The sequence below is a fragment of the Schistocerca nitens genome, chromosome 7 (genome assembly GCF_023898315.1).
Source record: "Schistocerca nitens isolate TAMUIC-IGC-003100 chromosome 7, iqSchNite1.1, whole genome shotgun sequence".
NCBI classification, from domain to species: domain Eukaryota; kingdom Metazoa; phylum Arthropoda; class Insecta; order Orthoptera; family Acrididae; genus Schistocerca; species Schistocerca nitens.
The window spans coordinates 119,856,021-119,882,836 of NC_064620.1; the positions used below are offsets into that span (position 1 = coordinate 119,856,021).

The following is a 26,816-nucleotide window of genomic DNA, read 5'->3' on the forward strand; positions in this document are numbered from 1 at the left end:
TTCTTCCAAGGAATTCATCTCCACCATTCCTGTACTCTTCCAAAAGTTCGCTGCATACCGTTTTTCTTGTTTCTTTGTGAGCCACTGTCAACATCCTAGGAACCCAACTGGCACAAACCACTTTTAACGCCAACACTTTCAGTATTCTGCAAACACTTCCTTCCCCTATCCCAACGTAGCGTGACAATTCGTTCACTGTGATGTGTCTGTCAGCAGTCACCAATTCGTTAACTCTCTGCACATGTGTGTGCAGTACGAAGCCTGTCGCTGCGAGGACAATCCTCAATATTGTTGTGCCCGCTTTCATCACCGTCACCTGCTTGCCCACCGACTAACTGTACTGCGATCGACAGCTGAATCTCCATACACCTTTTTCAACATCTTGTGGATGTTTCCCACTGTCTTGTTTTCACAGCACAGGAATTCTATGACAGCACGTTGATTTTGACGACCGTCAAGTGTAGCGGCCATCTTGAAGACATGCTGTGACAGAGCCACTCACGGGAACAGGTTGAATTAAGTTTGAAAACAAGCGGGAAGGATGTATCTACACACTGTAAAACTTTCACACATGAAGAATGAAAACTGTATTTTTACAAAAATAGTGTGCATTTCTTTTGGAGTGACCCTCGTACTACCCCAGTAGTGGTGACTCAGGCGCCCAGAGCCGAGGTTGAGCAGCTTGTAGATGGGCAGCCCAGTTCTTCATCCACAGAAGATCGGCCTGGCCCCCATCCCCAGTCAGTCACCATTGTGACCGGCAGCACTGTAGCTTGTTCATCAGAAGTCCCCTCTGCAGACAGATGGCTCCGGACTTGCGTAAGTGGACTCCAGGTTGGTGGCAGCTTGTAGACAGTTGTTAAATTAACCAGAGCTTCCTGCAACTTATCAGACCTAGTCTTCCATCAGTATCTGTGTTGCAGATGGAGTATCCTCACTCTGTGGATGGGCTTGAGGAGACCAGAGGTTTTGTGGCAGGCAGATAACTGAATCCTCTTCCCCCCCCCCCCCACCCTCCTCCACCCTCTCTTTCTGGTGACTGAATTTGTTCTCATTTTCTGAGTCTGTCAGTGCTGTTGGCTGCTCTGGTATGTAACTTCAAGGTTTCAGAGCGCTCCTTTATACGAAGGCCGTGTCCCGAAAGGCGTCCTTATGGCATCTTTAACTGAAGTTACTACATTTAGTTTCGTTACAGTAGAGCTTTATGTCTGCTCCGCACTGTCGTGAAAGTTCTGAGTAATAGTCTTGGCATCCCTGTCACATAGTCTGAAGAAACGATCTTCCAACTTGTTTATACTTCAGGCCTCCCGTGTTGACATCTGTTTAAGACACCGTTGCATAGCCAGCAGACACGCCCCACTTAGGAACGTCTCACTTCGCTTTTAACAAAATTTTATTCTTGCTCTTACCTACTGTTCTGCAGTGCAATAATATAAAACGTTATTCGTAGTTGTATCTCCTTTGTGACTTTCAGTCCACCTTGTATATACCGCTGGTAACATTGTGTGATTACAAAAAAAATGTTGTTGCTTCACCTTTGACGCAAAAATACGAAAAATAGCTTCAAAATAAGACAAAGTATGTTATATAATTGACCAGGATTTATTGCAAACAGTGCGACCTCTGCCTTCGTCTTCAGCTAAAGGAAGCGGGACGTCTTATTACTATAGCACTAATTTCTGTACATAGTAATATTTAATTACAGACAGCATTCACCAGTAATACGAATTATACATGCTCCGAGTATAATGAATGCACCTCACTTGTATCGTTACTCATAGTACTCAGCTCTTACCAATGTATGCGACTTATATGTACTGGCACACAGCTCGAACAGTTACCAGGGGTGGCTGTGTTGATGCAAATTTCGGAAATTTCGGAGACGCTATAATATCTAAGACTATGCCAAGAATGACTGCCTTTGTTACTTACATCTCTAAATGAATTGGCATTTCAGACTAATGGGGCCAGACACATATAAGCAGCTATTGGGAATGGGAATTAACCAAAAGTACAGGAAGCAAGTTTCATCGAAAGTCTTACTTTATTAATTTCTAACAGCTTGTAATTTTATTTGATCCAGCGGTTTCAACAATTTCTAATGCTCTAATGACATGGACGTGGTTTGCAAACACCTTACTTCAAGACTGTCATAGCATATACAAAAACTTCACTCCTGTGTCTGTCCTATGAATGGGTATTAATCAAGGAAAGGAAAATGCGAGGATGCTTCATTGTTCTCGAAGCTCCGTATGATAAAGTGAGGAAAGATGTGGCACATTTCGAAAACATTGTCTAAATCCTGTTAAAGTGCATAGGTAAAAATATAAATGGTTGCCAAATGTTTGGCACTCATTTCCCATTTTTGAAAAAATATCGCTTCTACAAACACATCAATGAAATCGGAATTTTAAGCAGTTTCTAATAAGACTCTATTCTGCCAGCTCCTCTCCTATGGTAGTTAAGCTGAAGCACCATGGGTAGGAGAGACGGCTCTTGGTTGTGCTCTGGAACCAGTTCGTTTCATTATCAAGGCAAGTTTTGCCTACTGGTTTACAACTGGCTTAAGAAGCTGTTATTACAATTTCAAGCCAATGGAAACAATGAAGATGTCAGAATAACACTTAGAAATTACAAGATAGAAAGTATTTTCTTCTTTTGTATAACTGTAATTTTTCCTGCTGTTTCTTTAATTTCTTCCACAAATGGCACACATATTGTCATAAACTGAAATATCTTCGCGCAACTACCGTTTGCACATTACATACTGTAACTATTCAGCTTTCGATCGGGTTACAGAGTAAAATTCCAGACATTCTACACATTCACCCTCACTGAATTTTTCTGACTCATTGCAGCGTTCACACACTTTTCTCAAATCACCTTCACTCCAAGAAGCTCGATTCGTTGGCATGATGTATTTAACCTGCAAGCAGAACACAGCTGATTTAGGCAAACTATACTAAAAGCATGAAACTGCTTCACAATAAACTAATGCCTGTTTTTAGTTATGCTTCTTCTCTCATACATCTTTCATGCATCAACCGTTCTAAAGCAATATCGAAGGAGACACAACTTGCCTTTGTAGTGTAAAAATGTCTGAATAGCATCAACAACTCCACACGCTGTTGACATTAATCTGTCTATCACTTCCATCTTTCGGTTTTTCGTTAACTCGTTGGCATGCACATCATATAAGAAACTGTACTATGTTCATGAAACTTCACATATTTAGCACAGCCAGTCGGTGAGAAAATTCCTTCCTAAAACTTGCGAATATTCTCGCAGTTTGACAGAATTGGTAGCATGCCTTTCCTCTATAACTACTAACTCACTACTAACAGATTATTGCCGCCACATATCAGCAAGTACGAAAACAGAAAGTGAGTCTTCTCTCCCATGCATGTCAACTCTACTACTTGATCCTGCTGTGTATTTCATTCTCCAGTGCGACAATTAATCCATTGATTTGACGATTAAATCCATGTCTGCATGTGACCAGTATCATGATATGGAAATCTAGATATGTATTGACATTATAAGAGACATAAACTGTAACCTCCAAATTTTACAGAAGAAATATACTAATATCGTCACTTTTTTTGCAGATGTCACGCGAAATCAATGTTCAGGCACCTTGTATCCCACCCAAACTTTGCAACTGTTCTCTCAGAAGTAGTGCCACAACAGGTACTACGAAACATCTCAAAAACTCTCCAGAGCCTGAAATAATGTGGATGACTGAAGATGCTGACAGATTTAGGTTGTTAACAGGTCTGTGTCTGTGAAGTAATGTAAATAATTTCTGTTGGGGCTAGACAGAGTAATGTATCGAATGTTTCTAATAGAGATAATATAAACATCCTTTCCATGATACTTTTCTACATAAATTCCTTTGTTAACACAGTAGTGCCATTTTGTCATATCTTGCTACGCCAGTTGCAGTATATGCACATATAATGTACAAAACCTATCTATAACATAACAGTTTGAAACAGATGTTTAGTTTAACACCTTAAGAATGTGATGCTTCATTATCTCATAATATTAATGTGAAACTTCATTTTATAATTATATCCTGTCCTACAGAATTTTTCAGCTTAGTTTAAGAAAGCTCTAAATGTACATATAATTCCGTCCATATATGTGATACTGTTGTTAAGTACATTAATATATTGAAGAATAGCATATATTGTATAAGATACATATCAAATGATCATTCACTATCGATAAAGAACTGTACAAGCATCCTATAAGGGACAAGGAAGTCCAAATACAGCATACAGTAATACAGGCATTATTTTGCCAACAGAAAAATGAGGAATTTTTAGATCCAGGGTAAAGTATTATTAACTATGAGACCTTTATCAAATACATTTATTAAAAGTTAAATTGGCTGATGTAAGTCAAATAATATGTTATGTGATAATTTATTTTCATTTAAATACACCTAGAGAATTTTATGTATCAAGAAAGCTATTTTTAATGTTATTCATGTATGTCAAAATATGTTACAATGTATTTTCTACAATAAGCTTTTATGTATTTTGTACAAAGAAATGTCAAAACATTCATAATATTACCACATAAAAGTAAAGTTAATTCCTCACTGTAAAGAGATGTTCAGGATATTTATCTTATATTGCTGTTGACTTATTTGAATTGTTTCTATGATGTTCTTGTTGATAAAAATTGTTTACAGTTGTTATATGATGTTACATAAATTCTGACATGAGTTAGGAATTTTAGGCACTGTATCCTTTGAGTTCTTGCTGATAAAATGCCCATAATTAACTTATTGACCAAAGTGAAAATGAAATAAATACTACTACTACTTATGTTTTAGTTGTAATTTTCTGTACTTTTTTAATAGGTCAACTTTTTTCTACACATTTAAAATGTGCAGACTAATAAGTGCTACCATCTGTTGTCCAACTACTCGCAAATATTATCTTATGACCTATCTGACCACAGTTTGAAATATCAGTTGCAAACTTTTTCTTGTCTATTTCCAGAAATGAAGGTCGAAATTTCCAAGTATTGTGTCTGTAAGGATGGTAGAGTGATGAGAGGTTTGATTCACTTGTACAAATACTTCCACAACAATGATTTCTGATTGATGACGGTATCTGCTGATGCTAAAGCTAATAGGGATTCATAACGTTTCTCCACGTAGCACCAAGTAAATTTTGAGGTAGTATGATTTAGCTTAAAATGACATCTCAGTGAAACAATAAGTAGCACATTTATTGTTTCATCCTTCCACATACCCACCATATTTTACATGGAGTATGGAACGAAGAAACATAAGTAGAAAACCATCATATTTACGCCACTACCTACTTTCATGTATCATGAATGCTATTAGGTTCAGTTGTAGTCACTGCAGTGCACAATTTTCAAGAAGTGCAATGAATAGCAGATGGAGCTTGAGACCAGTAGTTGATAATCAAACAAAACATTTGGGGAATACTCTGAGGACAAGAGAACATTGGAAATATCGCTGAAGGTTACATAAGGTGTAAAAAACGGAAATTCTCTACAATTGACAACAAAAGGGGTAATGAGAAGGTACTTAAGCCAGCTTCATTGGTGGACAAACGAGTTTTTCTCAAAATGGGTACAAGAAGAAATAGTTGCTCCTGTAGGTGGTGTACTTTCAAATCTTCATTGGAATATTGGAAGATGGTACTCTGTGGCTGTTTTTAACTTATACATTAAAAGCTGTCAATTCTAAGAGCTATTGCTGTGAATTTGTCATTGGCAGTAATTCTATTAAAACAGAACTACCAAAAGTAAAGCAATAAATCAGTTAGTGCAGGAAATTCGCTGCCGGCCGCGGTGGCCGTGCGGTTCTAGGCTTTCCAGTCCGGAGCCGCGCTGCTGCTACGGTCGCAGTTTCGAATCCTGCCTCGGGCATGGGTGTGTGTGATGTCCTTAGGTTAGTTAGGTTTAAGTAGTTCTAAGTTCTAGGGGACTGATGACCACAGCAGTTGAGTCCCATAGTGCTCAGAGCCAACCAGGAAATGCGCTGAAATAAACTAATTATAAGGTATATATTCTCGTATTTCTGAAGCAAACAAACTAATTATAAGGCATATATTCTTGTATTTCTGAAGAGAAAAAATACCTAATGAGCTAAAAAGTCTCTGATAGATGAAAATTATGTACATAATTCTAATATAATGTAATGTTACAGTTGTACCAGTATTTTCAGAATGGCTTTCTAATCAAATGTGTGAGTTGTTTCATAACAACAAATGCACAATTTATGCTCGCATTTCACCAAATGACAAGGGAAATGACATGTTTATCAAATACTGCTAAGCATGTGATATATTTCGTCAGGGAAAATTGTATAATTGACACATCATCAGTGTTTGCAAAACTGTGCAAATAACAGGAGCGAATTTCATCAAATTAAAGCGAAGGGTAGAGGGCTTCATGAAGTCAGCAACCAAGACTAAGAGCCGCTTACTTCAGTCCAAGATAAAACAACAGACTAAACACAACTAATCCCAAAAAGTGACGTCATCTCACATGGTAACCATGTAATTTAGCCCTGAAGATGGTTTTTAACGTTTAAGATGACAACAGGAAGATAAATAACTGATGTCCTAAATAGCAAATGGTAGTATTATGGACATCATCAGATGACCATTCCTTTGAAACTCTTGATTCACACAGTTAAAGCAAAGAAATATCTTTTCATTCCATAATATGTATCATAGTCGACAGTGGATATTCTTGAGTCATCTACAGCCAAATATTATTTATTATTTATTCAAAAATGGTTCAAATGACTCTGAGTACTATGGGACTTAACTGCTGAGGTCACGAGTCCCCTAGAACTTAGAACTACTTAAACCTAACTAACCTAAGGGCATCACACACATCCATGCCCGAAGCAGGATTCGAACCTGCGACCGTAGCGCCTAGAACCGGTCGGCCACTCCGGCCGGCTATTATTTATTCATTTCGCCCTCTGAGGAGCACACGGAACCATTGATTAGCACTGCTCTTCTTAGCTTTCTTGTTCTTCTTTTCTTCCCAAAACTTCCTCATCCTTTCACTATGTGTCTGTCTTCTTTCCTGTGTTCATGCGTTTTTCAATTTCAGATTTTTTCCGTCGGGTTTTTGGTTGTGAACTTATGAGAGTTGATATTCTGTCTGTATGCAGTCCGTGTGGTTTCAAGTGGGTTAATACTGAGTTCCGTGAGGTCATTTTGGCTTTCTGTTAGCCAGCATGTCCTGGTTTGGCGAGTTCCTTTGATGATAAGGAAGATTTTCTTGGTCATTCTACAGGCGTCCATTCTTGCTAAATGTCAGTAGAATTTCAGTCATCTTTTCCATGCAACTGACATGAAAAGTTCGGTCTTTGAGTACAGTTCTTCAGAGCTTTTGCGCATCCAGATACCATCTTGAATATTGGGTCCAAATATTTTCGTAAGTATTTGTCTTTCCCTTTTCTCAATGTTCTTGATGTTGATGGTTAATGATAATGTTTCACTTGCATAGAGCGCTTCTGGAAGAGTGACTGTATGGTCGTGGTGAAGTTTGGCTTGGGTGGATAGCGATTTCTTATTGTATGTGTTCCAGGTCATTGTATAAACTACACGCAATTTTTCTGCTCGTGTTTTGTGAGCTACTTTTTCGTTGCCAGTGTTGCTGATCATTTCACCCACGTACTTGAAGTACTTAACTTGTTTGATGTCACCATATTTTGTTGCAAGTGGTTTCAGATATGAACTTTTGGAGTCCATGAATTGTGTTTACTCGTAAGAAATTTGGAGTCTGGTTTTGATGGCAACCTCATGAAGTTTCTCAATGGCATGTTTGGCTTCCTTGGGAGTTCATGTATTTATTGTTAGGTCATCAGCAAAAGCAAGGTATTTTATATTGTTTCGTTTGTCCTTTGTTGCCATATTTATTCCAGGTATTTCTTTCTCCTACATCTTGATGATCTTGTCCAGTACCAGGTTAAAGAGGAGTGGGGACAACCCATCTCCTTGTCTCACTCCTGTCCCAATTTGAAAAGGTTCAAATACTTTTTCCATGAATTTTACTTTTGAGGTTGTGTCTGTTAAAGTGTGCTCAATTAATGAAGTAGTTCTGTTATCTACACCATATTCACGAAGTGTATGGAACAGACTGGTGCGAAGAATTGAGTCGTATGCTTTCTTGAAATCTATGAAGCTGACTACTGTGCGGTTCGACTGACAGTGTTGCAGTATCATCTTCAGTTTCCAGATCTGTTCTGCGCAGGGTCATGTGGGCAGAAGCCTGCCTGATATTCACCAATCATATGTTCTGTCTGTTGTTCTAATCTTGTGAGAGGAACAAATGGTTCTGAGCACTATGCGACTTAACTTCTGAGGTCATCAGTCGCCTAGAACTTAGAACTAATTAAACCTAACTAACCTAAGGACATCACACACATCCATGCCCGAGGCAGGATTCGAACCTGCGATCGGAGCGGTCGCTCGGCTCCAGACTGTGGTGCCTAGAACTGCACAGCCACCCCAGCCGGCTGAGAGGAACACATGAGAGCATTTTGTAAGCGACTGGTAGGAGTGAAATGCCTCGATAGTTGCTGGGATCTGTCTTGTCGCCCTTTTTGGGTAGAGGGCGAATCAAAGCAGTTTCCCAATCTGCTGGTATGACTCCACTTTCCAATATATTTGCAATGATAGTTTCTAATCTGTCAATCAAGAGTTTGCCTCCAATCTTGAGCATTTCAGCAACTACACCGTCTTCCCCTGGTGCTTTGTTGTTTTCCAGATGTGATACAATGTTTCTTCTCTCCACATGTGTAGGTGGAGCTGAATCTAGGTTTGTAGTCGCAACATGGAAGTCAAGTTTGTCTGCTGGTGGTTCACAGTTGTGTAACAGCCAAATAAATATATGAAATATCATCTCTTGTCCCTTCTACCTATCCTCACCACATGTGTGCCGTTTTCCTTTCACCCCTGCCCCACTGTCCACCTGTCCCTACACCTCAAAGTCACACACCCCAGCTCCATAGATTCACTTCCTCTGTCTCTGACCATCCTCTCTTACCCCTACCTCTGCCCATCACCTTCTCTTCCCTCGTCTCTTTTCTCCTCTTGCCACCCTCTCTACTTATCCATCTCTTCCTACTCCCCTCTCTGTCTGTCCAACACCTTCTGTTCCCATCACACTGTCTATCTCCTCCTGCCTTCCTCTCCTTGTCCATCTTTTTCCTCTCCCTCTTTCTATCCATCTCCTCCTCCCCATCCTCCTGCCGCTTACTCCCCCTTTTCTCTACTCATATCCTCCTGTGCCCCCTCCCTCTGTCCACACCCTTCTGCCCCCCCTCTTTCAGTCCATCCCCTCCTATTCCCTCTCTCCCTAGTCATCCCTCCATCCCCTCACTATGTCCATCTCCTTCTCCGTCCACGTTAATCTTCAACCCCAACTGTACCCATCTGCACATGTATCTCCTGGAAAAGAGATCAATGAAGCAGGCCAACACTATTCTACCACAAGACAGGTCGTACAGGGCAGCCTATGCATCAGCTGTTTGAAAACTTTTCTGCCACTGACGTGTGCGCTGCCCTACAAAGCAGGTCGATTAAGCAGGTCAATACAGTCCCCACACATCATGCCTGTTGGGCAGCATAGCCTACATGTCAGTGGCTGAAAAAACTGTTTTGTCCATATCTCTCCTCCTATTGGAGCTACGTTATAACTGTGTGTGTGTGTGTGTGTGTGTGTGTGTGTGTGTGTGTGTGTGACGTATCATGTGTACTTCTCTTGGTCCATCTCTTCCTCTCCACTCTCTCTGCCCATCAATTCCTCGACTCTCTCTATCCATCACCTCCTCTCTTTCTGTACATCTCATCCTACAGCCTCTCTCCCTGCCCATGTCGTTTTCCCTACCCTCTCTGTCTTTACATATGTTCCTGCCCCTCTCTCACTATCCAACCCCTCCTGCCCCCTCTCTTTCTATCCACCCCTTCCTGCCCCCTCCATCTCCTCCCCTATTTATGTCAACCTTCCCCCAGGCGTGCCCATCCACACTTCTAGCCCCTGCAAAAGAGGTAAATAAAGCAGGCTGATACTACACCCACAACACACCTCTCGTGCTGCGCAGCCTATATGCCGAGGGCTTGGAAACCCTTTTCTTCCTGTGATTTTTGTAGGCTTCCATGCAAAGCAGGCCAATAAAACAGGCAGTCTGATACTACTCCAACAAAACACATCTGTTGCGCTGGGCAGCCTGCATGTTGGAACCTGAAAAACAATTTCTTGACCCTTTAATGTAGGCTGCCCTGCGAAGCAGGTCGATAAGGTAGCTCGATACCATTTACAAACATACCTGTCATGCACGGCATCCTATATGGCAGGGGCTTAATAACACACACGTCTGTATCTCCATAAATATTACAGCTAGAGTGTTATAAACCTCATATGTTGTTTCTCTCACACAAGGAGTTTGTGTATAGGATTTGGCCCACTTCTGTCCATGGACCTGGAAGGAGTTCTTGCACATACATGTATACACTCAGCCTTATATATATATTCCCTGTGGCTCACACAGTGTGCACATCTCTTGGTCCACCTCTCTGCTCACTGCCTCCTTGCCTCCCTAACTGACCATCTCCCCCTTCCACCTCACAGCTCATCTCCTCTTTCCTCCCCTCCTCCTGTCCATCACCTCTTCCCCTCCACCTCTACATCTCGTCCTCTCCTCTCTCTGCACATTTCCTTCTCCTCCTCCCTCTCTCTCTCTGCCCATTCCCTCCTCCTTCCCTCTATGTAATTCCTCCTGTCCACTCTCTCCCTACCCATCCCCACCTTCCCATTCTCTCCCCGTCCATCCCCTCCTGCTGCCCCCTGCTCTCTCCATCTCCTTCTCTATCCACCTCACCCTTCCCACAGCTACACCCATCCATAGATGTAACACCTGTTAAACTTTGTTGAGAGTGCTCAATGTTCAGTTTGGCTGTGTGATTAGAGGCATTGTGTTACTGTGTGTAAGGTCACAGGTTCGCAGCTTCTTCTGTGCTAAAGTTTTTCGGTTTTTTTTTTATCTTCGAGTTTGTGGAGGTCTCTGAGAACCAGCAACGATATTTGAATTCTTACTTGTCACAAATACCAGTGTTTTACGTTTTTGCCGACTATGTCGCGATTTCGACGGAAATGGTTAGGCAGGAACCTGAGGCTACAGCTCTAATTACTGTGAGTGGGAGAGGAACAATGACATTTAGAGAGGAAAGTGCCTAAAAGATGACCCCTATTTAGTTTTAACTTTTTATAAAACAAAAAATAGTATAAAATTTTGTTTTAAAAGCATGTAATATTTACTTTACAATTCTGTGCACTGTTTACATTTTAGTAACAGGAAAAAAAACGAAAAGATTTTTGAAAAAAATTTACACTTAGTGAGTTCCAAAAAACAGCTACCAAATCGTTTCCCATGTTCAAATAATCTAAATGACACTAAACAAACCTGGAAAACAGTATTAAAGCGGAGAAAACATAATCTAGTTTCAAAGTGGGTATAATACACTGAAGAGCCAAAGAAACTGGTACACTTGACCAACATCGTGTAGGTCCTCTGCGAGCACACAGAAGTGCCGCAACACGACGTGGCATGGAATCGACTAACGTCTGAAGTAGTGCTGGAGGGAACTGACACCTGCAGGCAGGGCTGTCAATAAATCCGTAAGAGTACGAGAGGCTGTAGATCTCTTCTGAACAGCACGTTGTAAGGCATCCCAATTATGATCAATAATGTTCATTTCTGGGAAGTTTGCTGGCGAGCGGAAGTGTTTAAACTCAGAAGAGTGTTCCTGGAGCCACTCTGTAGCAATTCTGGACGTGTGGGGTCTCACATTGTCCTGCTGGAACTGCCCAGGTCCGTCGGAATGCACAATGGACATGAATGGATGCAGGTGATCAGACAGGATGCTCATGTACGTGTCACCTGTCAGAGTCGTATCTAGATATATCAGGGGCCCCATATTACTCCAACTGCACATGCCCCACACCATTACCGTGACTCCACTAGCTTGAACAGTCCCCTGCTGACATGCAGTGTCCATGGATTCATGAGGTTGTCTCCATACCAGAACACGTCCATCCACTCGATAAAATTTGAAACGAGACTCGTCTGACCAGGCAACATGTTTCCACTCATCAACAGTCCAATGTCAGTGTTGATGGGCCAAGTCGAGGCATAAGGGTGTCGTCCAGTTATCAAGGGTATACGAGTGGGCCTTCAGCTCCGAAAACCCATACCGATGATGTTTTGTAGAGTTGTTTACACGCTGACACTCGTTGATGGCCCAGCATTGAAATCTGCAGCAATTTGCGGAAGGGTTACACTTACGTCACGTCGAACGATTCTCTTCAGTCGTCGTTGGTCCCGTTCTTGCAGGATCTTTTTCCGGCCGCAGCGATGTTGGAGATTCGATGTTTTACTGGATTCCTGATATTCACAGTACACTCCTGAAATGGTAGTACGAGAAACTCCATAGTTCATCACTGCTTCGGAGATGCTATGTCCCGTCGCTTGTGCGCTGTCTATAACGGCACGTTCGATCTCACTTAAATCGTGATAACCTGTCATTGTAGCAGTAGTAACCAATCTAACAACTGCGTCAGACACTTTTTGCCTTATATAAACGTTGCCGACCGCAGCGCGGTATTCTATCTGTTTACATATCTTTGTATTTGAATAGGCATGCCTATACCAGTTTCTTTGGCTTTTCCCTTTGTAACATCTTCCTGAAAGTTAGAGATTTTCTTTGTGTTTTCTTTGCTGAATCCAAGATCTTTGCTATAGGATGGTCCTGTAGGATTGATTTCTGATAGTTTGGTTTTGTGTCATTGAGAATTACACCACATTTTCTCAACTGTTTCCTCTTTGAAACAATGTTCGATGTTGTATCTCTCTGGTAGCTGTGTGGCTATTATTGTCCAGTCAATGCAAGTAACCGTGAAGGCAGAAGCTTCCACAGCAAGACAATACTAAACCAGGGCTTCTTCAAGATCTTTACTCTGCTTTACAGGGGTGGGGAGTCAAAGTGTAGGGCACTTCCTTCTATTCTTCGCTTATCACAAATATTTGCTGTTTATTTCCGAACATGTTGCGATTTCCGAGGGTGTGGTTACGCAGGAACCCAAGAGTTCTGTTTAAATGACATTTACATTCTTCGTTGTCATAAATATTTAGCTGTATTTCTGCAAATATCTTGTGATTTCCAGTATCCGCTCACTCTTGCTGTTTCAGTCTTTTCTTCGTCCACAATGTTAACAGTGAAACTATTCATGCTGAATTTGCTGTGAGCTTCAAACGGGCAGAAACAAAACAAGTATACAAAGCTCATGTAAATCAGTTTAAAATGTAAACCCGCACACAGGTGAAACATTGCCCCTTTCGACTGGCAATCCAGTCCTGACTTTTCATTGGGCACTTGGTTAGAGCTGGGATGACGTGGTGGTACCAGCGTTCAACCCTGCGCCGTTTCTGTTCTCGCTGTGGGGTGGCAGTGGTTAGTAGACAATGATCATATACGAACGTCTAAACGGTAGCTTGTGTACTAAAGTGTGTACCACTTAACATGCCGAGTATTACTAGTGGTGCTATCGATCAGCAGCAATTTCTGCAGCCTTAAATATGCACTGCACGATCACTAAAGGAAACTGCGTCTTTTTAGGATTTGGTTTTCCAAGTCTGGGCCATTTAAAGAAGAACTATTGTTCCTTTACACTAATACCAGCGTTGCAACACCTAAATTACTTTCCACTGTCATGCATCTCCTTATTAATAGCAGACCAAAAATTAGAGATTGTGCCGATGACAAGAAAAATTCGTCCCCATCATTCTTCTCCCCTTTCTTGATAACCATTGGAACAAATGACATTTAATGATTTATCCAAGAGGGAGGAGGAACTATACACTGACATTAACGATGATAGACCAGTTTTATTACAGAATATGAGTACCCTGTAATACAACTGAAACATAAGGCCAGAAATATCTTTTTTCGACGATAACATGCCACAGACAAGTCAGATATACAGGCTGTATCAAAAACAATCACCAGATTTAAAAAACTCATAAGTATTATGTCACCTGAGATATGTGCCTGAACAACGTACTGTCCGAAAGAGCAAACTCTTGAGTTTTACACGGTTCCCGCTGGGTAGCAACAAAGTGCGCCCACTTTAGTTCTAGTAAAAATGGTGTCGGGACAACAGAAAACGTTTTGTGTTCTACGTTTTGCGCAGTGCGGGTCGGTAATAACTGTTCAGCTCGACGTTCGTACTAGGTATGGTGTGACTCCTCCTACACCACACGGCATTAGACGATGAACAATTCAGAGAAACAGGTTGTTTGTGTAGTGGCAAGTCGCCGGGCCGTCCCCGATTGTCTGACAGATTTCGAACGCATCCGCCGTAGTTTCACAGAGTCCACAGGAATCCGTTCGCAATGCAGCTCGACAGCTCAACATGCCCCTGATGTCCGTCTGGCGTGTGTTGCATAGATGTTTACACATGAAACCGTACAAAATTCAGCTACTGCGAGCTCTTCTTGAACGTGACAAACAACGTGTTGAGTTCTGTAATTTTGTTCTTGGCAAGATAGAGGATGAAAGTTTTCTTCCATACTTAGTGTTTAGTAACGAGGCAACATTCCATTTAAATGGAAAGGTGAGCCGTCATAATGTCAGAATATGAGATACGGAACAACCATATGTAGTTGTACAACATGAGAGGGACTCTCCAAAATTTTATGTGTTTGTGCAGTTTCACAGGGAAAATTTTTTTTTGCCGAGAACACTGTTACAGGAAGCTCATATCTCGATATGCTTGAGAACTTTCTTTTCCCACACTTGGAGACTGATTCAAACAACTTCATATGCCAACAGGATGGGGCACCGCCACACTGGCATCTGGAAGTGCGGGAATTTTTAAATCAAAGGATTACTGAACGATGGATCGGTCGCACTGGACCAAATGATTCAGCCTTACGTAACTGGCCTCCAAGGTCACCAGATTTGACTGTGTATAATTAATTATTTCTTATGGGGGTTTATAAAAGACTCTTTGTGTGCCTCTGCTACCAACAACAATGAATGAACTGAGACATCGCATAACAGCAGCTGCGGAAGCTGTAACACAAGACATGCTAGCTGCAGTGTGGGAACATTCTGAATACCACACTGACAAGTGCCGAGCATCTCAAGGGGGGCATATTCAACACCTGTGCAGAGGTATGAATAAAACTTTTTGAGTTTCCCGTTCATCAGAAAACAAAATTCATTGTTTATGTTTATTAGTTTCAGAAATGTAGAAGTGCAAAATACGATGATTATTTTTTATACACTCTGTACATATTTTAACATTTCAACATGCACTTGAGAATGGCTATAAAGCCAAAATCATGGTTGTGTAAAATAAGTGAACAACTAACAGTCAAATGCCGGAAATTTTTTTCAAGAAAACTCTCTCTTAATAAATCCATTGTTGCAATTTATGTGTGACAGGCTGCGCCATCTTGTAGAAATCAAACCTCTTGAGCATTCGTACAAACGTTCAGACCATAAAAATGTTCTTAAGCTATTGCAATAGCGTTCGCCGCCCACTACCAATGCGTTTCTGGCATCATCTTTGAAAAAGTAAAGCCCAATTATTCCCTCAGCCCAAATGCCACATCGTGAAGTCACTCGTTTTGCATGTAATGGTTTCTCTATAATTGCTAGACGGTTTTCTGTGCCCCAAACTCTATGGCTATGCTTGTTCATGAAGATATTTAACAGAAAATGAGCCTCATCAGTCAACATAATATTCTTGATGAAATTTGCAAGCAGCCAGTGGGCTTTTCGTGATCGTTTGGCTTCGTTTCTGGTGTTAGTTAAATTTTACAGCCCAAAAGGTGCATATCTAATTTCAGAATTCTGTGAATACTGGCTCTGGGAATATTCAGTCAAGAGGTATATTTCACCAGACTTACAACGACATTATCATTCATGAAAGTAGCGTTCTTTATAGGAGACCCCTTTATAACACCAGTACTACCTACGGTAATAGAGTCCATAATGAAAGATCAATTATTGAGTTATTTTGAAGAAATAACTTAGTTTATGGTTCATAGTATGGCTTTTAGAAGGGCAGGTCAATGAAAACAGAACTACTTGGCTTAGTTACGAATACAAGTCAGGGTTAAGATGATAAAGAGTCTAAAGCACTGGAAAGTCTGCAGATGACACAATGTTGTTCTCAGAAATGGAGAGTATCATTCATGCTGTTCACCCAGCAGAAGTCCTATCCAGTGAGAACAAGCCTTGGTTTACCTTGAACAATATGAAAATTAATGAAGACAAAACGAAGATGATGGCATGCAGCTTCAGTGATAATGGAGTACTGGATGACACACTAGCCGTAAAACTTCTGGGCATTTTCACTGAAATTAAGTTAACCTGCAACAACATACTGAATATGTATGCTCCAAAATTGCATGAGTCCTGTGTCACTTGAGGAAACTACAAAGTATAAAAAAGTATAATATCGAAACAGTACTTTCAAAGAGTGTACACAGCCACATCAGCCATTGCTGTAGGAGTACTCTGCAGTGTGCAATAATTTTCTTTTATTGTAAAAGAAAGCAAAGAGAATTAGCATTTCAAGCAAAAGCCTTACCATTGTAAACTAATATTTCCCAGATTAGAAGTTCTGACTGTCTCTAGCCAATATACAGTGAGAAAGCTGAAAAAAATAAGAACACTGTTTATTATTTCAAAATTTATCGCCATAAGTGTAAGTACATTTATACCACTGTGAGATGAAATGGTCAATACCTACATGGAAAAAGTCTGCATTTGGTTACAGAACCATCATTGTACTCATAAGTGCACCTTTTCATCTTAATCAAATTGTCAGTCGAAAATGTTTTAAGCTGTAATTCCTCCCATGCTCCACATGCGATAGGAATGGGAATAAATCCTAACATGTAGTACATCGATAAATACCCTCCATCATACAGTCATAGTGGTTTACAGAATACGTATGTATGTGAACAAAAATTTCTGTGCTTACTGAAAGACATGAAGAGACTAAATGCAAGGCCTATAATTTTGGGGTATTAAGTTATGTTGTTTCAAAAAAGCAAGGTTGGCGTGAGCTATACACCAACTGAAAAATAACCATTTGAGATGAAATCCCAGCTTCTATTCTTAATGAATGTGCAAATACCATAAAGCTCCATTGACAAAAACAATCTATGAATCATTCAGATCTGGCTGTTTTCCTGAGTACCTAAAGCAACCAAAAGTGAAATCCATACATAAAAATGGTGATGCAGAAAATGTAGAAAAATACAAAGCAATCTCTTTACAGTCCATAATTTCCTAGACTGTTGAGAAACTAATGAAAAATAGGTTAATGAAGCAAATAAATAAATTTAACCTTCTTTTCAATCAACAACATAGTTTCAGATCCAGAAGAGGTGCAGAATCTGTTACTGTAGAGTTTACAAAAGTCACTCTTGAGGTACTGGAAAAAGGCAATAATGTGAATGGAATTTTCTTGGACTTATCTATGGCATTTCAGGGAGTTGATCAAAGAATTTTATTATATAAGTTAGAGTTATTAGAAATAAGAGGTATAGCTAACAAGGTAACTCCCCATTGCACCCCCTCTCAGCTTACATTACATTAATATTTGTTCAATAGATCATGAATACCACATTTCGTAATGATGTGGAATGTATCAGTATAACATAAGTTTTCTTTATATGATACTTTTTTTTACAATTACTACCTCATATCTAAAAATTCATCTACTGTGTGGAAAGAGTTGTCATTCTTAAATTCTTTTAATTTGTTTGTAAATGCTGGCTGGCATCTGTCAGACTTTTAATGCTATTTAGCAAATGACCAAAGATTTTTGTGGCAGCATAATTCACACCTTTCTGTTCAAAAACTAATTTAAACCAGAATAGTGAAGACCGAGCGAGGTGGCGCAGTGGTTAGCACACTGGACTCGCATTCGGGAGGACGACGGTTCAATCCCGTCTCCGGCCATCCTGATTTAGGTTTTCCGTGATTTCCCTAAATTGTTTCAGGCAAATGCCGGGATGGTTCCTTTGAAAGGGCACGGCCGATTTCCTTCCCAATCCTTCCCTAACCCGAGCTTGCGCTCCGTCTCTAATGACCTCGTTGTCGACGGGACGTTAAACACTAACCACCACCACCAGAATAGTGAAGATGATCTTTCTTGTAGTGTTGTAGGTATGCACTTTCCTATTATTTTTGAACTGGGGTGGGTTATTAATAACAGATTTCATAAGTGAATGTATATATTGTGAATGTATAGTAAACATCTTGAGTTCCTTAAATAAATGTCTGCAAGGAGATCTTGGGTGGGCTCCATCTTTTATTCAGATTACATACATTTGTGCAATGAATACTTTATCACTCAGTGATGAATTATCCCAAAATATGATGCCATATGAAAGCAGTGAATGAAAACAGTCAATGTAGGCTAATTTACTGATATGTTTATCACCAAAATCTCCACTAATCCTAATAGTATAAGGAACTGAACCTAACAAATTTCAACATGATCATCAGTGTGTTTCTTCCAATTCAATTTCTCATCAATGCATACACCCAGAAATTTTGAATATTCTGCCCTGGCAAAAGACTTCTTGTTCAATATCTATATTTATCAATGGTGTTATGCCATTTACTGTACAGAATAGTTTGTACTGTGGTTTCTTCAAAATTTAGTGAGAGTCGATTTGCAAAGAACCACTTAATAATTTTCTAGTAATTATTGTTAGTTGGATGTGATTATTTGTAATCATCACCAAAAGAAACAACTTTTCTATCTTTGTGAATATAGAGTGGAAAGCCGTTAGTATATATTAAGAACAATACAGAAACCAAGACTGAAATCTTGGGCATTCTTGATACCTCCCCAATTAGAGGAATCTGCTGATTTTTAAGACTATTTGTACTGTTAATTCCAACCTTCTGCATCATTCCAATTAAATATGAATCAAACCATTTGTGTGCTACTCATACCACAATACTAGAACTTATATAGAAGAATTTCATGATTCGCACAATCAAAAGTCCTTGAGAGATCACAAAATATCCCAATGTGTGGTGTTCAGTTATTCAGAGCATTTAATACGAAGGCTATCCACAAAGTAGATTACATTTTAGAATTAAAAATAAATAAAGTATTGGAAATTTTTATTATTATATACAGATGAAACCCACACTTAAATACTACTTTTCTACATAGTTGTCATTTAAATTAAGGCACTTATCGTAGCGATGGACGAGCTTGGAAATTCCTTCGCCGTAAAATTCGGCCGCCTGCGCCTTTAACCATGTGGTTACCTCTTCTTGAAACTGTGCGTCGTCATCAAAACGCTGCATAACCAACCACTTCTTCATTGCTGGGAATAAGTGGAAGTCGCTCGGTGCCAGGTGGGGACTGTACGGCGGATGAGGAAACAACTCCCACTTAAAAGATTCGAGAACTTCACGAGTGGCATTTGCCGTTTGGGCCCAGGCGTTGTCGTGAATCAGCAAGATCTTTGAGCCCAACTTTCCCCTGCGCTTGTTTTGTATTGCTCTTCTGAGGTTGTGCAGATTTGGCAATACCTTTGAGAGTTTATTGTAGTGCCTCTTTCCAGCAAATCCACAAAAATCACACCTTTTCTGTCCCAAAAGACAGTCGCCATCACCTTCCTTGCCGTCATTGTCTGCATGCATTTCTTGGGTTTTTGGGAGGAATTTGTGTGCCCCCACTGCAATTTTGTCTCGCAGTTCACATGCTTAACCCATGTTTCGTCACCAGTAACGATGCGATCGAGTAATGAGTCGCCATCTTTCTCGTAAGCGTCCAAAAACGTTAACACTGCAGCCATTCGCTGATTTTTGTGAATCTCTGTCAAGATTTTTGGTATCCGTCTTGCACAAAACCTGTGGTAACCAAGCTTTTCGGTAATGATTTCGTGCAACAAAAATTGTGGAAAACTCGTAGAGAGTTCCGTTATTGTGAAATTACGGTTTTCACGGACCGCGGCATCGACTTTGTCGACAAGTTCGGCAGTCCACTTCGCTCTTCGTCGTGAACGTTAGTTCGGCCATTTTTAAATTTTATGACCCATTGACGCACTCCACCTTCAATGATTATGTTGTCCCCATACACTTCACAAAGCTGCCGATAGATTTCTATCGGTGTACAGTTTTTTGCAGTCAGAAACCTTATTACAGCACGCACTTCACACTTCGCGGCATTTTCAATTAACGCTGGCATTTCAAACTGTCACAGTAACTCAACGGAGTACAGCACGAACCTCTCACTAGCACGGCAGGATGCCGACTAAGCGGTGGAATGCCATGACACCAAGATGGCGGCGCTAGCCCCGCCCCTAACGGACACAAACGAAAACGTAATGTACTTTGTGGATAGCCCTCGTATTTGATCAGTGAAAGCATATAAAGCATTTTCTGTTGAACAGCCTTTCTGAAAACCAAACTGACATTTTGTAAGTACTTCATTTTTATAAATATGTGAAGCTGTTGTTGAATACATTACTTTTTCAAAAATTTTGGATAAAGCTGCCAGAAGTGAGATTAGGCAGTAGTTGTTAGCATGAAACCTATCCCCTTTTTTTACGCAACAGTTCTAAAATGGCATATTTCACTCTATCTGGAAAAATGCCCTATTTCAGTGAGCTTCTACATGTGTCACTGAGAATCCTACATATTTGGTGGAAACAGGCTTCTAGTACTCTGTTGGAAATGCCAACAGTTTCAAGCGAGCTTTTACTTTTGAGCGAATTTATTATTTCCTAATTTCGGGAGGAGAGGTGGGTTGAATTTCAGTTTTATCAAATTGCATATGTCTTGTCTCTTCCATACACTACCTTACTTTTTCTAGTGAATAGCTGGATCCTATTTTCTCTAGAACACATAAAAAATGATTATTAAAAATATTTTCTACTTCTGACTTTTTTTAAACAAACTTTTCATTGAATTTGATAGAAATACAGTCTTCCTGTGCTCTCAGTTACCCTGTTTCCCATTCAAAAATATTCCAAATTGCTTTACTTTTGTTATCAGAGGTGCTAATCTCAGAAATAATGCACATACTTTGGGACTTTTATATCTTTTCCCAAAACAGAGCAGTAGTTTTAAATGTTTGACTGTTTCTGGATCATTAACCCTTCTAGCTATAAGATATACTTCCCTTTTCTGTTTACAATATACTTTTATCTCTTTAGTAAGCCATGACTTTTTAGATGGTTTCTTCCAATTATGTTGCACTGTTTTCTCAGGGCATCTGTTTTCAAATATACTCACAAAGGTATCATGAAATAAGTTAAATTTTAAATTAGCATCAGGGTCCTTTTACTCCTCATCCCAGATCAACTTTTGCAAGCTTTCCTTAAAATTTTCAGTTGTTAAATCATTAATTGAATGCATTATTTTGGAGGACTGCATTGCATTACTATATGGAGCTATGTCATATACTGTAACTAGTAGTGCATCATGATTAGATGGACCATTCTTAAGACATTTACTGGTAGGATGGCCCAGCGGATAGTCCATCAAAAACTGAACACAGATCACGTGTGAAAACAGGAAGAAGGTGTACTGAACTGTGAAAAAAGAAACAAAATAGAAACACTGAACGGTCCACGCTCATGATCTTTAATATCGAACGAAATTAAGCAGTCACAGCGTATTGGTTATGAAGTCATTGTGTTGGTGGACTGCAAAACAGGAGCTCCCTCTTCAAATCCCCTTCCTGCTCATTTTTTTGTTCCACAAAATTATGAAATGTCCCCCGCCCCCGATGTGTGTGTTTCCTGTATGCAAATTTGTGTCTGTGTTGTGGTGTGACGTCCATTTGCAACAGTGGGGTGTAAGGAACATACATATGACAGTTGATTACAGTAGTGGGATAACCTTCGTGTCACCCCACATTCCATTGTTGCCAGATGTATCCAAGATGGCGGCTATGATATCATCCAAGATGGCGTCGTGTAGACTTGGCAACAATGCCTGACATCATCCAACATGGTGGATTTTGGCGGGAAGACAGATCAATTGGGCTATCTCCACTAACCTAACCCTCCAGAAAAATTCGCGGGAAGTTCAAATTCCAACAGGATAATGTGTCGCACCTTAGAAAAAGGTGGGAAAAAAGGACTTGTCTTTTTCTATTTAACCAATTTCAAGCAGATGTGTTCGCCACTGGGTCTGGACTCCAACTGGCCTAGTTCATATCCCTGACACCAGAGAGCGCCACTCTGACATCAGATCATGACACAAGTACCGTTATTCAAGATGGCTGCACCCAGTGTATCCACCATGTGGCTTGGTACACTGAGGATGCAGTCGTGACATCAGCTTATCATGCGAGTACTGTTGTTCAAGATTGATCTGACATCCAGAACACGCCACGCCGTCCGACAGTTCGGAAGCACATTGGGGCTGTTGACAGCTGCAACATTGTCTGACAGTTAGCGAGCACGTGGGACTGCCTGGTCGCTACAGCTGGTGCATGGGCCCGTGCTAATGGTAAAAGGACTCAACCCACACTAGGCTGTTGGAGAGAGGAATTTGGGCACAATTTATTTAGGGATGGAGTATAGGTATCGCAGAACACACGCTCTGACATGCCCCACAGCATACAGACCTGCAAACTACTCCTACATAACTCACATATAAGGCTCTACACACTCGCTTGCTAATTGTAAACTGTCAAAAATAACGCATTGCACAGCCTACAGACATGCAAACCACTCGTAAATAATGCAATGCATTTATGTCCAGATAGCCAAACAACTCCTAAATTGTCAAAATTATAATCCATCTAAAAGACTCTGCTAGCTAATCATCAACTGTCGAAATCATACACCAGCCTTTATTTAAAGAATTAGAGGCGCATAACCACCCAGTGTATTCACCACTGAGTCCAGAGCCCAACTGACTTAGTTCATATCGATGCCACTAGAGGACGCTGTAGTGACATCTGCTGATGACGCAAGTACCATAATCTAAAATGGCGCCACCTAGTAGGTTCACCACGAGCTCCAGACACCAACTGCCTTAGTACATTTTCTCGCTGCTAGAGGACGCCTTCGTGACACCAGGTGATGACACAAATACAGTTATCTATGATGGAGGCAAACAGCGTACAGCGTGTTCTCCACAAGGTCTAGTACTCAATACCACCAGCACAGGACGCTGTCGTCCTTTTCGTGATGCAAACCAAGATGGTAATGGGAAATGGTGGGGAAACGACTCAGCCTGCTCTGGGCTGCTGGGTAGAGTAAGGATTGAGTGCACTCTATTTATTTTCAAACAACTTATTTAAGGATAGATTACATCTATCACACTGATACAAAACATTCCCCCTGATGTGCCTGGGGTCATTTTGCACAGCCCACAGACATGCAACCAACTCGTAATTACAGTACACAATAGCAAAATCCTCCTAAATAATTCTTCGCACTGATGTGTAGACATGTTCAGTACTCATAAACTGTCCAAATAGCGAATAGCAGGGCCTACAGAGCCGCTCGCGAAATAATGCAATCAATTCATGCAAGCACAGTCCACCACCCCCTGTCCAGTAGAGTACACAGGGGGTAGCGATAAGTGATGCATCTGTCAGATGTCAAACCGCGCACAGCCCGTGCTCGGCTTCCATAAGCATGAGTTGGTGGCACCCCCATTCATACATAACACATGATAAATTTCTATCCGCTAGACACCGATGATGACGTGATGGCAGTTATGGTCGACACGGCTGTCAACTGTCAAACCACACACAGGCGCCACCCAAGTCCCGCAGCGACAGCATCTCATTCAGCCAGACGGAGTGGCCTAGCGGTTCTAGGCGCTACAGTCTGGAGCCGCGCGACCGCTACGGTCGCAGGTTCGAATCCTGCCTCGGGCATGGATGTGCGTGATGTCCTTAGGTTAGTTAGGTTTAAGTAGTTCTAAGTTCTAGGGGACTGATTATCTCAGAAGTTGAGTCCCATGGTTCTCAGAGCCATTTGAACCATCTCATTCATATTTCATTTCTGAGAAATTCACATTCAAATACATGTTAACCTAGACACACTTGCTGCCGAGATCGGACGGGAGCACAGCCACGAGCTGCCCGCAAAAGCAGGCAAAAGTTGTATGTAGCCACCTATGACAATGCGACCAGACAGGGGCGGGGGCTTATTTACATAGCGTGCACTCCAAGCAGAACCAAGTGCATGGAGCATTCCTCGCTACCCTCACTCTAACTGTGGTCTTCCGAAGATGCTGCAGAATTCCATTCTACAATAGCAGAACCTGCTTTCCCCCTAGCGATTCTAATGGACCATAAGTGACGTTTGACTGACACTATACCGCTCGTAGCTACATACCACCGCAAACCTATCTAGCAATGTTATCAATCTTATACTCAATTCACATTGCTATCTAAAATAATAACCACGTCTAAATCTAGGAAATTCCATACCCCCACAGAAATACATAACGTGCGGTGTTGTAGTAGTTTTCGTCTGCTCTCAGGTTTTATGCATGGAAATTCATGACCTTTCAGAATCTCGTTAAGAAAATAACGCACAATAATGTCCACTGCAGTCTTCCGCGAGGGCCTAACCCCACCTGCTCTGAACCAATGCAAATGTTCACACAGTGTAGAGGCTCCCATATCCCAGCACAAAGCATGTTAACGAATCCAACATTATCATTTGCCCTAATCCAATTTACTCGCTGAGTTACTGATGCCGCAGGTATCAAAGCACCATCCACCTATTCTTTCTTGGACTTCCCGCGGTTGTTTTACGTAGATCGCTAAACTGCATTGACTGTTAAACCTGCAAAATTCTCTCCACATTATCAAATACATACCTGACTCACATGAATATTCGAAGCGAGGAACATATTTACCAGTGTAACTACAATTAAATATTACGATTGCTGCTACACTCTGGCACCAATCAATATACAAGTAATCTCTGCTCATGACGACTGTGCTTCAGTATCTATAGCGCATATAATTTTCCACTGAAAACTCTATCTTATACCCCCGTCATTATCAATCTTCTAAATCTATACGTCCCTCACGATAGGACACACATCCTCTCTAGTCATGTCATAACATAAACCATACTATCTTTACGATGCAATATATACACAGTTTACACACTGTAAGCCACAGTAACTTTACAATACAATATATACATATACCAGACTCTGAGGAATATTGGAGCGTGAAACCAATCACTATATCAGCAAGTACCATGTCGATCTAGTAAACATACAATTCATATCCCCCACCATACAAAATCTCCCCTTTTACATCAGTGATCCGAAGTCACTCTCAGAACTGTTCTACAAATTGGCGAACGTTTCCCCCCTCGACACAAACGCGTTACTGCCTCTGCTTCGTTGCCTGCTCACTTTTCTATGCACATCAGCAGACTCGGGGATTACAAGAACACACATACTCCCGCTATAATATTACTCCTTTTTCCCTATACTTCGCGATATCAACTACACAGCAGTAGCCTCCCGATCGCTAACGCAACATAATTCCCGACATATAGACTCTAAATCATTTCTCTCATTTCTCTACAAACACTAAACTTTAGCTACATGGAGCGTCCTCTAGACCACTGAGTAACTAGAAACAAACACATGAAAAACCATATTTCCAACTGCGAATACTGATCTCGATGATCTAACATACTCCATATCATCCATTTAATTTACAAGCCAACTAAGGTCTTTCCCATGTCTAGAGAACAGGCAATCGTATCTTCCACACACCACATTAGATCTTCTCTCAACTAAATAAAGACCCAAACTGTGCACAAACAGTCAACCGAACAATTTACATGGGAGGGAATAACATTCCACCACAATCAGACCATCTTCTCAAAGTTCCACTTGATCACAGAAGCCACTCAACACATAATAAGTATTAGTTCGCTATCTGCCCGTGTAGACAAGGGCAAAGTTAACTCATATACATTCCTATAATCGAACAGGCCTCTGCATTCGCACGGATGCTGCTGTTAACATGAGACGTCAATCATTACCACCACGGAATTTGCATAGACGGAATCATGCCTGAAAACTGATCGCATATATCTTTGTCATTATACTTACAATTAAATGTTACGATCGCGCCCTCAATTGAACAGCACTCGAGAATGAGCGAAGTATTGGAAATACACCCTCTTGTTGGTAGTGGCTCTGGAAATAGCTGTAACGTCCTTACAACTGGACAATCTCCCCCCATTGCTATCACAGTACTCCAAGTCAAATCCTCATCCCCCCCTCCCCCACAACAGGGCATACTCATCTCCTTTCCACAAGCACACATACTTTATAAACCTGATGCTCAAATGCGAACATATCATGCACCCACCAATACTACTAAGTATATTACTACGTCAATAACTGATTGCCTACCATACAAAACAATACTGATCGAAAATCAGCGATGGGCATGCATGTCTCTTAAGTTCTTCTTTCTAGACCTACCACTGTGTCGTAGAAAGAGACACGCAATCTGTGAGATATTAAAAAAAAAAAAGAAAACAATCTCATCAACTAGCGCATGTTACTGTCACAATCAGACAATCAGTCTTGGTTCTATAGGTGCACACAAGTATCCATGTTAAAACCTATACCCTCATTACGAATCGATGTACGACATTACCTCTGAATGAGGTCATTTTTCTGGACTAATACCATGACGGTGATCATAGGAACACCTATTATCAGCCAGCGATGCAG

General features: G+C 40.8%; 1 protein-coding gene across 1 annotated transcript in view; it reads left to right on the forward strand.

The window, feature by feature from the left end:
• The window catches only part of LOC126195498 (uncharacterized), a 385,955-nt gene extending 381,351 nt beyond the window's left edge, over positions 1-4,604 (forward strand). Inside the window, exon 13 of the mRNA XM_049934125.1 lies at positions 3,609-4,604. Within this exon, the coding sequence (XP_049790082.1) occupies positions 3,609-3,732 (124 nt within the window). The 3' untranslated portion in view covers positions 3,733-4,604. The remainder of the gene's footprint in view (positions 1-3,608) is intronic.
• The last annotated feature ends 22,212 nt before the right edge of the window (positions 4,605-26,816 follow it).